Below are 19,098 nucleotides of genomic sequence, written 5' to 3' on the forward strand. Positions count from 1 at the left end.
GGAAGAGATTCCTATGTATTCGTTTTTGGTTTAGTCAACGTTGAAGGATACAGTGTTCCAAAATATTGTGCACCTAATCTTTGTTTCCTTGAAACTTGATCTGCAACAAAAAGCTTTCTGTCAGTAAAAATGGTGAAGGGCTAGAGGATGACACAACCATCCAAGACAATGTCAGAATGCTATAATCATTCCGGTAAATGTAAGAAGAACTATAACTCTTAAACTTATAGAGAATGGACTATCACCAAGAGGTGGTACAGTCATATTCGTGGTAGAGGCCCATGAATATCGGCAGACAGAGGTATTCTATTCATGGATACATTTTCCAGCAGCACACGCTGTAACAAAATAATTCCACTATTACAAAATAGAGGAACCTCCGGATGAATACACTCCTTTCGAGGACGTTGAAATCCCACTAAATTACCAAGAGCACCTGCTCTGGTTTAAAGGCGCCCTAAAACATCAAAATCACATCACCAGGCACGGTCCACTAGGTAGACCAGGAGCCAAGTAGCCGGTTCTAGCCAGCTACACAACACACCCAGACATTGAAACAATGTCAAGCGAAGAACTCCTAGTTAAACTAAAAGAATTCACAAAGGCATATAGAGAATTAGTTCAATTGGCAATGGGCGTTATAACATACCTGCAGAAATTGAAAGAAACAGATATAGCAGACCACCATTTGAACTTGCCATAATCATAGAAAAATCCTATGAAGAACTAGGAAGAGATAGTTTGGGTGGGAAACCAGTAAAAACCCCAACTAACTAAAAATCCTGATTAAAAATAATCTGAATACTCCAAAAAAGAGTTGGGATGGTAATAAACAGTCCACTCCCAGGGAAAAACGATTCCAGTCCAGAGGAAGGTCTCCTCAACGGAGAGAAAAATCTCCAGACCGAGGAAACAAGTCTCCCCAAAGGGAGCCCTCTGAGAAAAGATACAACCTTAGAAATAGGGATAATTTGAAAAAACCTGATAGATATCAAGATGTTGATACACGTCCCTCTCGATCTTTTCAGACTTCCTCGCAGAAATCGGAAAGAAGAGGACGGTCAGAACACAGAGAAGAGCACGTCAAGTCCAAAGACAAGGAATCTGCTCATCAAAGTAAAAAATTACAATATCCAAGAAAGAAGGTAGCTAGTATTAAAATTAAACATGCCGATGATACTGAGGACACAACTGAAACATGGAGAATGGGCCCAGACAATGCTATACAGCGCAGCAGAAGTGACAATAGCTCGCAAGATCGTGATGGATCTTCTGGAGACAGTGGACACAAATGAATACATTCAGGTGGAAACTGCAGATACCAGGGTTAGCAAACCTCATAAAATATATGAAATAACATTGCATATAGAGGGGGACAAGACGAGGAAAGTAAGGGGTCTCTTTTGGGATAACCTTTCACAAGACTGGCCACCAGAGTTTGTCAGGGAGTGCCCTCATGACGAAGAAATGATTATGCCTGCCTTCTCTAATCATATTCCAATTCATTAAAAAAATACACTTGCAAGAAAATGGGCAGTAGCCCAAGCTCCTGCATTATATAAAAATCATGTAGGATGGGATGAGGATTAGCCTCACCACAAAATCCAGTTAAAAAATCAGCCCACTGCACAAAGGCAGTACCCAGTTAAACAAGAAGCTAAAAAGCAAGTCAGGGAGATCTTAGATCAACTTGAATATCAAGAGGTGATTGAAACATGCACCTCACAAATGAACAATCCTTCGTTTCCTGTCTCCAAGCCAGACAATTCATATCATCTAGTTTTGGACTACAGACACCTAAACTACTGTTGTAAAACATTTGCAGTACAAAACTCACATAGTGCAGCACTAATGAATAACATTGTGCGCAAAAAATATAAAACAACATTAGACATCTCTAATGGATTCTTTTGTCAAAATATTGCACCTGAAACCAGGTATTTGACCGCTTTCTCAATAATGGGGTCACAAAAACACTTCTGTCGACTCCCACAGGGATTCAAGAATAGCCCAGGATTATTCTCAGCAAGGGTAACAGAGTTACTACAAATATATGATGATGAGGCATTATCCTATGTCGATGACATCTATCTTACAGACGATGACCTGTTGACTCACTTGAGAACAGTGAACACCATAATACTTGGGTTCGCATCTGAAAGTTACAAATTCAACTTTAGAAAGTCAAGAATAGCCCACCTAACTGTCCTGTTTTTAGGATATGAATTATCAAGTGAAGGCAAGAGCCTAGCTGACAATTTCTTAGAGAAATGTGCAGTTCTCCAATTACCAAAAACGCTGAAGAATTTACAATCAATACTAGGTTTCCTGAATTTCGGAAGAACATACATTCTAAATTTTGCAGAGGCGGTTAAACCTCTCTATGAATTAATAAAACCTGATTTCAGACCAATACATTGGACTCAGAAACACACACAGATTTTGAGATCATTGCAAACAGACATGTTAGCTAAAACAAAATTACAAACTCGCGAAAACGTACGCAACCTTGTAATCTGAGTCATCCGAGGAAGATGCGGATTCACGCACCTGACCTATAATGAGGGAGAAACGGTACCTATAGCTTATAAATCACATTTATACACTCAAACTGAAATGAAACTCAGCTCTACTGAAAAAATTCTGACAGCGGTTCAAACGGCTGTAGCAAGAGAAAGGGCCCTAGCCCGAGGCAAGAGAATAACTGTTCATACAGCAGAATCAGCCCTTGAGGCGTTAACAAGCCCAGTCAATCTAAAAACGGTGGCATTAGATCCAAAATGGATACAATGGGAAAATTGTCTTGCTACAGAAGACATGAAATACTATTTTGACCCAAAACTGAAAAAACTAGATGATCTAGAATACGAACAAGAATATCCTCTGCCAATAGAAATTCTGCCTCTCGAACAGTACACATGTGTAATCTACATGGACAGATTTGCACAACACTACGATGTAGAGAAAAAATCCTACAACGCTGCGTGCGCAATTGTTAAAGGTCGCTGGCGCTTTGGTAAATTCAGAACAAAAATAACCAAAACTGAATCACTCAGAAACTGTTCAGCTCAGTGAGCTGAAATAAGATCTTTAAAGATGGCGCTTGAAAATGCCGATCGTGAATTCTCGAAACTAATAGTGTGCGATTCGCATTTCTGCATCAAGTCTTAAAATAATGACTTGCAGAACTGGGTTCAAAACGATTACAAAGATGACACAGGCGCCACAATAAAGCATAAAAAGCTCTGGGAACAGGTAGTTATTTTACAGAAAGAACTACAATAGACTCACGTGATACATACACTGAGTCATCAACGTGAGAGCGTTCACGTTGCAGGGAATTCATTGGCTAACAGAGCCACAACTGAAGCGGTTCAACCGGCTTCCGTAGCCACAAAAAAGCGTTCTAAAAGACACATATACGGAGAAACCATGCTGGCAGTGAAAGCCTCATTAAAAGGCGATTATGCAGCATTACCTCTGAACTATCCACTCAGTAATACATACATAATTGATGCAAACTCCGTTCCTTTTGCTCAAATCCCTGGAGTGGAGGATAGAGTAATTCCAAACACGAACAGGAGAGTCTTCTTGATTGAAGACGCACACATGAGACTGGGTCAAAGGCACCAAGAGATCTTGAAATCTCTAATAGAATTATAATCAGAATACTGGTGGCCGGGAACGAGCGTGCAAATTTACAAATTTGCAATGGATTGTCCAGACTGCAACAGAGATCGCAGTTGTGAACCGGACCAGACAATTGCCAGGACACCTTTATTAGAAAGCATCAGGCTATCTATACGCAGAAATCCAGCAGGAGAAATGCGTCCCAATAATTATTAAGACTAGATTCACTTAAAATATAGACACCAGCACTCGGCTGATGCCAGAACTGTTTTAAAAGATTTGCGAGTCTTTATCGGCACATACGCAATTGGCATGCTACATTCTGACCAGAGTCCTGCGTTTAGCTCTCGGGCTTACAAGGAGGCCATGGCCAGCCTGGGCATTGCATTGCGGTACTTTTCTCCCTTCCATCCTGAGGGAAATGCGGTAGTGGGAAGAAAAAAACGGGACATAAAGCAATCTATAATGGCGAGGGTATTAGGTTCGGGTGATGGGTGCGTCAAACCTTTGACAAGTGTCCAACGTAGTCTTAATAATCTGCCAAGAAATTATCTAAAAGGTCTCACTCCATACGAACTACTGTTCGGTACTAGAATGCACATTCAGGATCTTGATTGTCACACTTCAGCGGTAGAAGAAAAATCCTTTGATATCAAAGACCGTTTGGCTGTTTTACAGGATTAAAATGAAACAAGAAAAAGCCTGAGTAACATAAAGTTGAAACAACAGCCGACAGCCACTGAAGAAAAACCACCTGTCCCAGCAAGACCTGTCTGGATTCCAAAGATTGGGGATCTGGTCAGAGAGAAGATCGCGGTGAAGAAGAAATTTGGGCCTTCTTACAGAAAAGCAGTGCCTGTCTTAGCTGTCAGCGGAACAAGATCAGTTGTACTACCCCTCCTTTCTGGTAAAAAGGAGAACAGAGTTGTATCCATTGACCCGGTAAAACCACAATCATGTGGCCAATAATAAGTAGTAGGCCCAGTGGACTCCCAAGAAATAGCAGAATACCGAAATTTGCTACAATCCAAGAGGTTCAAACTGAGAGACTAATCACATTTGATAAACCTGCAGTGAATAAAAAAGGACTATGCAATAATGCCAAGGAACTTGTGCCTCTTGAAACCCAAATTGCAACAGTTCGTCAAGAAACACCAGTCTACAATGATTTAGCCTCTGACTATGCTAATGAAACAAAGAAAAATACAAAAGCAAATGAAAATCCGGAAATAATTCCAAAAATTGATAGAACTGCATCTGGCTACTTCATCAATTTCGATGACTTTTCTGAAGATCCAAGCGAGCATGAAGAAACGCCAGCAACAAAAACTTTCAAAGACAAAGTAATTTAACTTTTTCACCAACTAAAAGAAACATATCTGATTTCACCATGGATTGAATTTTGGATTGTGTTAGGTGTACTTTTTCTCCTGCTTTGGCTTATCATGGTTCTATGTTTGGGAAAATTCATTGATGGAAAATTTAGTACGATGGACACAGCAAGTCAGAACATCAACTTGGTCCTAAAGCCTCACACATCCTCTCACATCGAGAAAAGAGAACTGTCATCAGTGAACATCACAGCCAATCCAATACCCAGTGGGGTAGTATGGGACAGAACTGATTATGAGATTTTGGCCCGGTTGAGCTCTTGAAATATCCACACCAGTTCAAGGTTTCATTAAGTGACTTTGTGACACCAAGTACTTTCTCTGATGATTGGGACTTTGAAAACATTACTAATATGATGTCAGATTTAGTAATGTCAGCCAAATTTACAGAACATGATTACTTACAGGGTGCATCAAATTATGAAGAGTTATACTGTTATAATCATTTTGGTGATCACTATTTGCATAAAACTGCTTAGCCTAGAAATGTTTTATCTTATAACCAATGGGAACACTGTCCAGCTCCCCCAAAAGGCAGCTCGAAAACATTTTATGAGAAATTCCAGTACTTCTCAGGGTTTAACAACAGTGATCCAGAAACGTTTTATTTTAAAATGTTAATTAGGACAGGAATGAAAACAATGTTGACAAATACTAAATTGATTTATTCTGAAAAATGTTATGACAAAATATCTACATTTGGTTTCGAATTTTGGAAAAACAACATTGAAACAAAAACGATCTGGGGTACCAAAGATTGGCAAGTAAAAGGCCTAGAAGCATTATTTAGGGCCTGCATGATCCCAGAACAAATGATATTCTTGAATGACATAATTCAACAAACTACTTGTCTTGGCATAGCTAAGATAAAGGACTTAAATACACCGTCTATTCCGAAACCCATAACTGATAGTAATAGCACTACAGATGTGGAGATAGACGTATCCCATATTTTACACCAAAATAGAACACATCCTGATTGGAAAAAGTGGTTGATCTGGCCCACAGACACAAATAGCTGTCAAAATAGATTCCTGAACAAAACACAGGGGTTCAAAATGACAAGGCCAGATCCAAGATATTCCCATAGACAACATCCAGGGATAGTTACAACATACAGTGTAGGGAAACTATGCCTTGAGTTGCTACAGAAATCCACACTGGCTGAAATTATTCAACACTTGACTTTACTTAAAGACGGTGCTGACTTGCGTGATTTCATACTGAGACCACTCAAACAGCTTCAAAAACGTTTCATAGCGGCCGGTATATACGCTGCGTACAACGAAGCTTGGAAAGTAATGCAAATTGAAACAGCAGAAAAAATATGAGAAATTGATCGTATAAATTTGGAAAAATCACTTTCTGTAGTGGACAATGGGTTAACGACTCTGTCCTCCAGAATATATTCACTGGACAGCATTGTATCATCTGCTATTGATATAATAGAGCAGGAATTACTAATGTTACAACACGGTCAGTCCCAATTACGTTCTATTGTACAGCTTGGCTGGACGTTGCAAAATCTGAGTTCAGGCTACGTACCATGGCGTTTAATCAACACAACGTCATTATTCGCTATCTTTAACCTTACTGATAAACAAATTAGTTTGGCACAAAAAGGAGAAGACTATACGATTCTGAGCATTGAAAAACATGGGAGATTACCATTGACAATGTCAGAGAGACCTGTCATTGAATGGATAATACATGGAACAATTACAATTCTGATCACAACTTTCCAGTTTAAATACTGCAAAGAGTATATACCTGCGGGCCAGTATGAAAGGTTGGGTAAAGGATACATCAAATCAACCTGGGATTTACCTTATACACACAAATTGTATAGTGCAGGGAAAAAGGAGGTATTCCTTAGTGGTAACAATTGTAAAAAATCACTAAGCGGTACACTTCTGTGTCAAGGTATTAACTTGCATGGAGCCTGCAAAGGTTCTTCAAATACCCTTTCATGTCACCTGCATGGCATGCCTGCAAAACAGATAGAGCCATTTTTTACAACTTTGTAACGAGAGTTACGTTCTGATAAGTGACCACAGCTGTTGTGGAATGCTGCCAGGAAAAGCCTATCTTGTGACCGTTACTTCCAGGGTCGTTTGCTGTATGCAAGTATTGTATCCACACAGCAATCCAGATATGGGGGCTGCGTTATGGCCTTCCTTGAATATCTCTTCTATTCGAATTGATACTTTAAGCAGAATGAAGTCTATTCTTTTACAGACAACTGTGCCTTTGACGTCATCCAAAGAAACGTATGATCTGCAAGTGGCAAGGACAATGGACATCGGCAGAGATACATTCCCTTTTATCGACAAATTGCCCCGTGCATTTCGTAGAAATGTTAAGCCAAATCTTAAACATGTCTGATACCAGTGGCATCGCACATGTATTTCAGACAGTTTTTTCGGAACTGTTAGCACCCTTTGAAACAGTTTTGGGCATCTTCCCGAATTTTGTCCATTCTGTCTTTGGCGGCCTACCCTTAATCTTGGGACTCGTGGTAGGAATTTTATTTTTGTTCTTTCTGCTCCGACATGGCAAGCCAATCCACAGACAAGACTCCAGCAACGATGGAAGAAACAATCCTAGCAATACGATACCGAGACCGTATCACTAAGGTCCTCAGATTGGCCCGGCTAAGAGATCTGAGTACAACTTGTTTTTTTTCATTTAGACCAATCTGGCAGGATTGCATCTTACCTGTGCTTCGATGTCTGCTATGCGGAGAAGAATGCGTGTTGGACGTCTGCCTTACATTACCATCAGCAGTACCATTGGATATCGATACTTTGCTAGGTCCTGTAACGACTCATGCATCGTGTTGTCCCCAGCGGCTACCTATTCTGATGACGGCATTCGTTGAGACTTCACCACTACGAGTAGGTGGCGGTGAGGTATGAGAGGAAAGCAGCACCAAACAGGTAAAACCTTCTGTGAACATTGCTGATCCAAACATCGATGATAGCAATCACGCGCATAATTGCACAGTTGTAGTATTTTCAAACTTGGTCGAACTTTCACCTGATGTTGTAGACCAATTTTTTTACGAGTCTGTCTGATATGATGTTCTCTCCCAACGAGAATAACTTTTAAAAAAAACAATGATCACACAGCATTTCCTGAACTCTGAATTCGGCCTTCAGTTTTGATAAACAAAGCTACTGAAAACATTTGGAACTATTTTTTTCCCCGCAAAGCAAAATTATTTTTTTCCATTTTTCAAAATATTTACCTTTTTTTGGCACATGGTACTCTGCTTAAAGTAAAACTATTCTTAGAGAACAGCGCTTCTATTTGTAGGATACTAGAGACAATAATTTACCTCAGCCTCTAGCACATATACAGCATTTTGTATAAATATGTGATGGAATGGTCTCGACCTTCATTTCTGTATTTAGAGCCATTTCATGTGTAATTTTCGCAATTCATTCAGCTGATATATATATGCATTTAACTGAATGATGACACTGCTTGAAAAACGTACAGTACCAATACTCATTCTTCGTGTATTTACCATATACCATTTCAAATGCGAAATATGTATTTTGGGGTGGGTTGGAAAACACACATGCATCGTTATATGTTTACTATTGCTTTCTTTTTAGTAATGATGGACATTAATCTGTGGAGTGGGTGTTGTATTTCTATCTAGGACCCTAACTCGATATTCCCGATTTATGCCCTTATGTGGTTATAACAAACGATATCCTTATAAAGGCGTAAGAATCATATCCATATTTAGTAATAGCCCATGCGGTTCAAATATGGCAAGGCTACTCCCCTAGACTCCTAGAAAGTACAACGCGTTCTTTAAACAAACCAAGCCTCCAGCAGCCCGGGAAATCCCCCTGCTTTTGTTTTGACCCTGTGCCTCATGGGAACAGTCTAGCCCGAACTGCAAACCCAGGTCCTCCCTGGACGGTAAACAAGCATCCTAGGACTGGTTTGAGGGTTTCACCCCTCTTCAGCCAGAATAGCTTGAATCCAGTGGCACAGTGAGCTCGGGGCCCACTGTTCTGCATTCTGTCCTTCTGAGTGGGACAAGTATGCTCAGATGCGAGTCCCATGCTCTCCATGCCACTGGAGTCAAGCTATCCTGGCTGATGAGGGCTGAAAGCCCGAAACCGGTCCTAGGATGCTTGTTTCCAGTCCAGGGAGGACCTGCCCTGACCTGGCAGTTCGGGTTGGACTGTTCCCATTGGGTGCAGGATCAAGACTGATTTGCATATGGCTGGGTCCAAACTGGAATGGCATGGTGAGCAAAAAACGATGGATTTAGGCCCAGATCTCTGTACTGGGGTGAATGTATGACATTGTTCTGCATTCTGTCCATCAATAGTTCTTTTACATTTGTCACCCCGAGTGGGATGGGTATGCTCAGACGTGAGACCTTTGCTCTTCATGCCACTGGAGTCGAGCTATCCTGGGTGATGAGGGCTGAAAGCCCGAAACCGGTCCTAGGATGCTTGTTTCCAGTCCAGGGAGGAAGGACCTGGCCTGGCAGTTCGTGCTGGACTGTTCCCTTTGGGCGCAGGGTCAAGACTGATTTGCATATGGCTGGGTCCAAACTGGAATGGCACGGTGAGCAAAACAAACGATGGATTTAGGCCAAGATCTCTGTACTGGGGTGAATGTATAACATTGTTCTGAATTATGTCCCTCTATTGTTCTTCATACAAAATGTTGCAGCAAAACTCTAAAAGACACCTGTAGAAATCCAACTAAGCATTTTTATTAGTCTTCATGCATTCAAAACCATCAGGGATCTCCTAACTTGGGCACATACAGTAATATTCTTGTGTTTGTAGTACACATATTTCATTGATGCAAAATATATTTTGGTATGAAACATATCCTTAAGGTATTAAAATTAGCTATGTGTTGGAATCCATGAGTTTGAAATAACATCACGTTTGTAGAATGATAAAAAAACAGTTGCTTATTCTCCTACCTGATGTGCCCCTGGAGGCCCCTGCATAGACAATGATGCCTGTACCTTCCTTGCAGCCTTCGATCCAGTTGAAGAGAGAGTTGCTTGACTGGCCCAAGCGTTGAAGTCTATTTGCGGCTAAAACTACAATGACACCCTTCCTAAAAACGTGGATCAAGCTTTTGGGAAATTTTTGGGGTAACAGGCAGCAATGCTTATACTTTGCCTCTGCCGCAGCGAAAGCAAGTGTTAGTGCCATAATTTTCTTTTTCACAGCTTCATGCAACTTGATCTGTTCCTGGAGAAGGTCTCTTTGCACAGACAAGGCACATGCCCGGCTATAGAGAGGATATAAAGCCCCTGCCATGAGGGCACAAGCTACCAAAAGGGAACCATTCTCGTCTTGGTGGTTCAGTACTTGATTTCTACTATCCGAAATTTCACAAGACATTTGATCCCTCACTCTTTCAAGCATTGCAGTCTTTTCTCTGGTTCTCTTTAAAGCCTCTTGGCAGTTCTGAAACATCAAAAGGAAATTATGATGAATAAGAAGTTAGTCAAACAAACTGAAAGTTGAATGCACAGTTAATAAAACAAAGAGCAAGCATGTTTTTCAAACTTGATAATAAAATAGTACAAGATGGTGTAATGCAGTTTACAGTCTAGTAGCTGGGGTGGGCAGAGCTAGGTGGGCTGAGGGGAAGAGGAGGGGTCAGGACAGGATGAGGGTCAGTTAGAGTAGGGACAGGGAAGGTACTGGAAGCAGATAATAAAGCTCCATAGAAAGTATCAAGAAGTGTCTGTGTTTATTTGAAGCACGATGCTACAACTGGCGACGAGGGTGGGATGAGCATGAATGCAGCCCACAAGATCGTGTGAAGGTACCCTGTCCCCTGCAACGTCGAGAGAAGAGCTCCGTTGCCGAGTGAAGCTGATGCCGGACGACAGAGGTCAGCAGTGAGTGACCCCGATCCTCAGAGACGCTGGGGAACCCCGAGAGAGCCACGACAGCGAGTGCTGAAACGCTCAGCAACAGAAACCATTTCGCGCCGAAAGCGCGAGTCCCGCCGGATCCGTGTCGCCCAGCATCCTTGAAGAAACAGGAGTCAGGAGCCCACTCCGACCCTGTCCAGCACCCCAAAGTGAAGAAAAGGTGCCCTGGTAAAGAGGACGCTGTCCCCGAGAGCCTGCTGTCAAGCGTGGCTGAGCGCGCTGGAACCGGAGCCTGTGTGCCGTTGGAGGTCGGAAAACCTCACGCCCGATGCGTGAGCTTTGGCACGCTATCGGCGCTGAAGAGCGGGAACCCAGAAAGTGAGCTGGGAGCCCACCCCAATCTCACCTGATGACTGCAGTGGCCGAGGAGAAGTGAAGTCTGGCGTGGACTGCCTCTGAAGCCAACCGTCGGTGAGTCCTGAGTGACCTGGGGTGAATGAACCGAGAGAGCAAGCCTCGTGTATGCCTGCAGTGACGGCGGCCATTTTGAAGTCAGGCGCCTTTGCAGGACAAGACCCTTGATTGTTGCAGAGCGGCCATTTTGAGGTCAGGCACCCAGCAGAAACAAGCATTGATGAGAGCAAATAAACAAGCATTGGCTAAGAGAAAGTAACAAACAAGCATTGAAAAAACAAGTAAACAAGCATTGGCAAATAGAAGGACACAAGCACTGTCAAAAGCAAATAAACAAGCATTGGCGAATCGAAAAGAATTAACACACAAGGAGTGGTGAGGATACATAAAGACACAGTGACACAATGTCGAACCACGGGACACCAGCCAATTCACCACCGCGAAACGAAATCAAGGGATGAACACATCTCCGAGCACCAGAACCCCTGACCGTGACCCCCGGAGGGAGCATGGGTCCCAAGTGGCAAGAATGGCTGGAAGATTTTGAAGATTACATTGAGGGGTCCAAAGTAACAGCAGACAAGGAAAAGCTAATTGCCCTCCATAACCTAGCAGGTCGAGAAGTGAGCAAAATAATTAAAGACATTCCAACTGCGGATGCTGATACGTATGTCAATGTACGTGAGGCCTTAAATAAAAAGTTTCTCCACAAAAGAAACGTGGACTATGAGCGCCACACATTCCATCAGGCACGTCAGGGAAAAGAGGAAGCGATGAGCACGTTCATCACTTGTCTACGACGGCTGTCAAGATACTGCAAGTTTGAAACTTTCTCGCCTGACGCTGCCATCAAGACGCAAATCATAGCCGGATGCCACTCAGAAACGCTCAGAAGGCGGCTGCTAAGAAAACCGCATGAGATAGAAGAGATCGAGGAAATGATTCGCCTGTATGACCAGGCAGAAGAACACGCCGCCAACATGGAAACGGGACACGGCGTGAGTCATGAGAAAATACACCGTGTTCAGGAGCAATGCAGTAGCGGACGAAAATATTCACAAGAGAAGCAATGGAGACCAAGACAATCATCACACGAACGACGCCCGGAATACAGAAGAAAAGAACCAGGATGAAGGGACCGGAAACCAGAAAGGCCCAGACGATGTTATCGATGCGGATATGATTATCCTCACATAGACTCCTGTCCAGCTATGGGCCAGCGGTGCCGGAAGTGTGGACGATCGAATCACTTCGAAGCGATGTGTGGGGACTACCACAAGGAAAGGCGAGGTGAAACAACGAGATCATCTCGCTCAGACACAAGAAGACACCACATCCGAGCTGTTCAAGGACAGCCCGTGCGGTCCCCAAACTCATCGCATTCCAGCCGAGAATCACGCAGATCACATTGGGTTTTAATTCATAGTACAAAAAGGATTTTCTTAAAAAAACACGTGGGACATTGAGGTGTTAACTGTACATTCAGTCATTCATTCAAAATTACAAGCATATCACAAACATCCATATCACATTCACACAGTCGTGAGGAAAAAGATTATAGCAACCATAACCCCTTGTCCCTTTGTATGCTATCAGGAATTTGTATGAAGGGGTAGGGGTAACAGATAACAGTGATATGATTGGGTATTGGTTCTGTGTCGCCACCATTTGAGCTTCTGACCAAAGCCCAAAACTGCTCACCATTTTTAGACTAACTAGCCAACTTCAGCTCCTCCCAATGGGAGTCATCCCAAGCCCTCTTTGCCACCAGTAGTACTTGCCTATACTGGGATCGGGCTAAGCGGACCTCAGCAGCATCGCAAGTTTTTATGGCAGATATCAATTTGGATTTTGCCCCTCTATAGTCCTGATTATACCACTTGGCTGCAGAATTCCTGCTCCTTGGTTGGCTTGTAGCCCGAGTATCAAGGAGAAGAGCGGCCATCATATCAATTGTTTTGGCATAAATCACATCAGCCTGACCAAATCCCAAATCATTAATGCAAATTGCGGAGAGCTTCTCGATCTGGTCTCTTACAATCTCCCCAAGGGCGCTGTTTTTTTGTTCATCTAAGATGGGTGTTGAAGTCACCGAGAATAATGCAGTCTAATGATGAATGGCATAGCAGTAAAGTTTCTAATTGGTTTGCAAGTGTGAGCGAGTTAGTTGTATTCTCCTGCAAGTTATGGTAGATGTTGATTAGTAGTATTGGGGCAATTCCGTTGATGGAATGAGGGAATTTCAGAATGCCCGCCTGAAAGGTGTCTGATTGGTTATGAGATTCCATGAATTCTATATTCAATGAGTGTTTTATGTAGACACAAGTCCCCCCTGAGGGTCTTCTGAATATATTGTTCTTTTTTGCTGCTTTGCTATATTCTGCATATCCTCTTAGCGACAGCGGTTGGGTCAGCCAGGTTTCCTGTATGCATATAATGTCTGCTTCCTCCAAGAATTTCACCGCGGCTTGGTTTAGTAGCAGCTTTTTGAGGCCTGAGACGTTCCACGTTATTATTTTTAAGCTCTCTGTAATTTTCTTTTTTTTTAAAGTTTTTACTCACTCACTGGGAGTGTGTTGATGAGATCGGGCTAAATTTGCAGGACAAAGTGTATTAGGAGCTGGAATTTAGTGCTGATGACAGCCAGGACCAATCGTTGCTTGCGTGACCCCTAGTTATGCACAATCGATTTCCTTGACTGGGGTTTGTTGTAATCTTGATTGGGGTTCCATTGATTGAACTGTTGTTTATGCTGCCTTTACACCCCTGGAGGACGGACACAACTTTTGGCCGATAGATGGAGGGAGCGTTTATGCGTGTAGTGCCAGCCTGGTTGTCCGGCTTAAAGTGTGGCATCAGGGTTTTTAAAATTGAGGGATATTTTTGTGCCGGCTTTGCCTTTATTTTTATGCCCCAGCTTTCCAGTAGAGATTGTTGGCTCCTCAGTACCTCCGCCAGGTCTGGACTGATGAAGGTTAATTCCGTAGTTTTGTTTTTTTCCTCCGCATCCAGGGGCAGGAAAGAGATGGTTTCGATATCTGTGGTTTTTATACCTTCCGGTCCCGGGAGGTTTGCGCAGAGTGTTAAAAGGTTACTTCGGTTGAGGATGTCCCATTTTCCTTGTGAGGTGTATTCTGGATATAACAGTATTTTCCGATCCTTCGCATTTGCTTGACTTGCGCTAGCCTCATTGAGCCAAATTTTTCCCTGAGTCTCGATTGGAGGTAGAAATGTCGAACCGGGCTGGTAAGAGTTTATCTGCTGATTTGGCCCTGTTGTAAGTTGAGGCGCCTCCGTGGGCATTGAGCTGGGTGGGCTGTTCTTTTTCCATGGCCTGTTGACGGCATGCTCCAGTTTGAGGGATGTTGACCCGGGGGGAGCGCTCTGGGAATCTCCAATGGTGTCATTGGTGGTTTTTGAGTTATCGGAGTCTATTGCTCCGCTCGTTGTAAACTTGATTTGCGCTGGGTTCTCAGAGCTTGTTTGGCGGGACTCCAGCTTGTGTTGCGTGGCTTTGTTTTCTTCATCGTGGCTGTTTACCTGCGATTCATGCGCAAGTTTTTGTATTATTAGAGCTGTAGCGGGTTGAGGGGCTGCGGGGAGAGCTAGCAAGCTTGGATCCGGAGCTGAGGTGACTGTGTGTGAGTTTCCAGTAGATGGTCCGATTACTTCTGCGGCATGCATGGGGGCTGCCAGGTTGGTTGTTTCATCTGTGGTGATGTTATCAGAAGGCTGCTTATTGGGTCGTAACCAATTGTAAATAACGCTGGTGGCATATGCATTATTTTTCTTCTCCTTGTTAAGTTTTCTTAGTTTTTTCTTGTTTTTCCTTGACAGGTTTTGTGACTCTGGGCTGGGCGGCTTAAGGGTTTGTTGGGAGACATGGCTTTCAGCCTTGGACAGGATGATTCTTGTTCCACAAGCGGTGGGCGAGGCCAGGGAAGCAGGTTTTTCCGAGATGCTTGGGCAGGGAATTACTGGGCTATTATCCATAGAGTGTGCCTGGGCGAAACCCTGTGTAATTAAAGGCATGCTCTTCTGGCGTTTTTTTTTATTTGCTTCACCCTTGAGGTCCTCTATTAATGTGGTCATGATATTTGGAAGTTTTTCTAAGCTGTGCAGGATCGGGCTGCAACTGCATGACTCTGGTTTGAAATGTGTGCTGTCCTGCGCTCTGCGTATCAGAGCGTTCAAGTTGTCCAGTTTTGAGTCTATCCCAGAGATCAGGTTTGCCACTTTTGTAGGATATTAATCTGCACATCAAGCTTGTCCGCGTGCATTATCGCTGCTCCTGTCATTGAGAGAAGGGCTTCACTAATTAGTGATAGATGGTTTGTATTTGCAAGGCCGCTATCAGGGAGCGGGGGCAGGGCCGTTTTATCGTGTTCCGGCGGGCCTGGTCTTGGTAAATTCAATAGGTGGTTTAGGGTCCTGTTGAATGGTTGTCGGGTTGCTCCTTCCTTTGTTGCGGGGGAGCCGTTGGTCAGATCTGTGTGCATCGCTATGATGGGGGAAGTTATGCCTCCTTTCTTGTCGACGTAAGTGCTGTCTGAAGTGTCGTACATATTCGCTTTGGTTGAAGGACGGCTGCTCCACTGGTGGTCCTCTGGTGAGGGAAAAGTCTGGGCCGTGATGTTTGGTTGGATGGGCCCTAGTGCCACCCTATCCGGTGTCGTAAGTTTGAGGGGTGTTCCGCCACGGAGGGTAAGTATTGTTGGTGAGAGGGGGATCCTGTTGGCCCGATGGCTTGCGAGTGTTGGGCTCGGCCCTTCCTCCTTCGCTTTAATGGTAAATAAACTGTCCGGAGTCTTAGGACAGGTGGAGGGGGAGGTTGTTTTGGGGTTCAAAAAACTTCTTATGTCTCTGATCCCAGCGGAGCAGTTTGAGCGTTCTTTAGTGCTGGGCCTAGGCTTGTGCGCATTTAGCTTCGGGGGGCTGTAAGGCTTCCCCATAATGTCAGTCGGAGGGTGAGCTGAGGGGTAATGAGCCGGCAGTTCCACGTTGAAATCAATGTGAGGTCCCGGAAAAGATGGAGTTGCTCCAGTCGCTCCCGCTGTTCCTGAGTGTTATCCATCCCAGGGCCCTGGGCCTTGATAAGACCCCCCTAGTTCTAGTACTGGAGGGTAAAATAGCTTCGCTTCCCGTCTCTTGGCAGAGCTATGTGGCCTGGGCCTCTCCTGGGGTTGGATTAGAGTAGAGTTTCTGGTCCTCATTTTAGGATTGGTTTGAGTGACTTGCCGGCTCCTAGGCTACTGCTACTCGGTTGGTGGAACCCGCGTAATGGATGAAATCTGTGGGAATCTCCTAGAATCTCCTGCTGGGTTGAAAAGTGCTCTGGCCTCCCTACTGCTGCTGCAAATCCAGTGCTTGTACTGGTGGGCAAATGCAAGTTGCCCGGGGGAAGGACCAAGCTGTGTGCCAGAGACCGTAGGCGGCCCCCTAGTCGCAGAGAATACGTTGTTCAACTTCGCCTAGGTAATGTACAGCGGCTGTGGGCTCTAGGCTCTGGGTATAGGTCTGCTGTGTACCGGCCGCTGCTGTGCGGAGAGTTGTAATTTTGTAATTTTGAATTTTGATGCTTGGGGCTCTGGCCTGCTGCTTGGTGCTGCTGGATGCTACGCTCCTGTCGCGCTCCCATCGCGCTCTTGACCCCGTTAATGCGGGGAGCGCTAGGCCGCTGGCCCACTGGATTCCTGGCCTCCTGGCCCTGTGGGGGGTTATGGGGAGTTGTGGGGGTGGCACCAGCAGAATCCGTCCTGTGCCTAGGCAGCCCTGGCCTCTGAGAGCAGTCCTGGCCCCCCCCAGCCGCACTTCCCCCTGATGCTCCCGGCTCCCCCCCGCACCAAGGTCCCAGGCAAAGTCCGCTGCTTCAGCAGCTCACTCTGGGGGTGGGGCGGGAGAGTGCAGGCAAGGGGGAGGCTGCAATGCTTTTCTTGGCGGCGTGCTTGCCTGCCGCTTGCTTCCTGCTTTCTGAATGCAGGCAGTGTTCTCAGGCATGCACCCATTTTGCCTAGCTTTCATCCATTATGCCCAGGGGTAGTGAGTGGTGCATGGGCCTAGTCTGTCTGTGGAGTGTCTTGAATTTAAACATCATTAAGGGCATGGATGGCATGGGATTGTGCTGATTTTTGTGTGTTTTTCGATTTTTTGGCTGCTGTTGGGGCCTTTTGCCCAGGGGTAGTGAGTGGTGCATGGACTGAGTCTTTCTGTGGGGTCTCTTTAATGTAAACATCATGGAGGGCATGGATGGCATTGGATTGTGCTGATTTTTGTGTGTTTTTCAATTTTTTGGGGTGTTGATGGGGACTGGCCATGTGGGTGGGGGCCATTTTTAGTGTTGGTACAGGCTGGCCCTGGCCATGTGCTGGGGGGCAAGGGGCCATTTTGAATGCAGGCAGTGTTCTCAGGCCTGCACCCATTTTGCCTAGCTTTCATCCATTATGCCCAGGGGTAGTGAGTGGTGCATGGGCCTAGTCTTTCTGTGGGGTGTCTTCAATTTAAACATCATGGAAGGCATGGATGGCATGGGATTGTGCTGATTTGTGTGTGTTTTTCGATTTTTTTGGCTGCTGTTGGGGCCTTTTGCCCCGGGGTAGTGAGTGGTGCATGGACTGAGTCTTTCTGTGGGGTCTCTTTAATGTAAACATCATGGAGGGCATGGATGGCATTGGATTGTGGTGATTTTTGTGTGTTTTTCGATTTTTTGGGGTGTTGATGGGGACTGACCATGTGGGTGGGGGCCATTTTGAGTGCTGGTACAGGCAGGCCCTGGCCATGTGCTGGGGGGCATGGGGACATTTTGAATGCAGGCAGTGTTCTCAGGTCTGCACCCACTTTGCCTAGCTTTCATCCATTATGCCCAGGGGTAGTGAGTGGTGCATGGGCCTAGTCTTTCTGTGGGGTGTCTTGAATTTAAACATCATGGAGGGCATGGATGGCATGGGATTGTGCTGATTTTGTGTGGTTTTCGATTTTTTTGGCTGCTATTGGGGCCTTTTGACCAGGGGTAGTGAGTGGTGCATGGACTGAATCTTTCTGTGGGGTCTCTTTAATGTTAACATCATGGAGGGCATGGATGGCATTGGATTGTGGTGATTTTTGTGTGTTTTTTGATTTTTTGGGGTGTTGATGGGGACTGGCCATGTGGGTGGGGGCCATTTTGAGTGCTGGTACAGGCAGGCCCTGGCCATGTGCTGGGGGGCAAGGGGCCATTTTGAATGCAGGCAGTGTTCTCAGGCCTGCACCCATTTTGCCTAGCTTTCATCCATTATGCCCAGGGGTAGTGAGTGGTGCATGGGCCTAGTCTTTCTGTGGGGTGTCTTGAATTTAAACATCATTGAGGGCATGGATGGCATGGGATTGTGCAGATTTTTGTGTGTTTTTCGATTTCTTTGGCTGCATAACTGATGTTCCTCTGTCTTCCATTGCTTTTAGGTTCACAAGAGAACCACCAGTGCCAGGAAGAAGTCCTGCAGCGGTGTGTGCAGCATAACGTCACGCGGCATCACGTGTGGCCACAGACAAGACAACTCTGCAACTCGTGCAACAGCGGCCTGTTGTTCTGACATCTGAAGAAGATGGCCCCAAAAAAAGTTCCCCGTAGCTCCTCTAGCAAGAAAGTTGCCAGTAAGGATCAGAAGAAGCAAGTGGCGCCACTTACCAAGAAGACTGGTGTGCCGACCGCCACATTTTTTGGGAAAAAAATAAGCAGCAGCGGGGTCTGCTGGGGACCAAGCTCCCGGGAGCAGCACCCGCTCCATTGAGCTCAGTGCCACCACCACC

The 19,098-nt window shown here is 44.9% G+C and overlaps 1 protein-coding gene across 1 annotated transcript in view; it reads right to left on the reverse strand.

Moving 5' to 3' along the window:
- The window catches only part of LOC147727391 (coiled-coil domain-containing protein 171-like), a 1,936,181-nt gene that overhangs the window by 1,018,090 nt on the left and 898,993 nt on the right, over positions 1 to 19,098 (reverse strand). Inside the window, exon 13 of the mRNA XM_086963620.1 lies at positions 9,991 to 10,486. Within this exon, the coding sequence (XP_086819746.1) occupies positions 9,991 to 10,486 (496 nt within the window). The remainder of the gene's footprint in view (positions 1 to 9,990; positions 10,487 to 19,098) is intronic.

The sequence above is a fragment of the Lissotriton vulgaris genome, chromosome 3_1 (assembly GCF_964263255.1).
Source record: "Lissotriton vulgaris chromosome 3_1, aLisVul1.2, whole genome shotgun sequence".
NCBI classification, from domain to species: Eukaryota; Metazoa; Chordata; class Amphibia; order Caudata; family Salamandridae; genus Lissotriton; species Lissotriton vulgaris.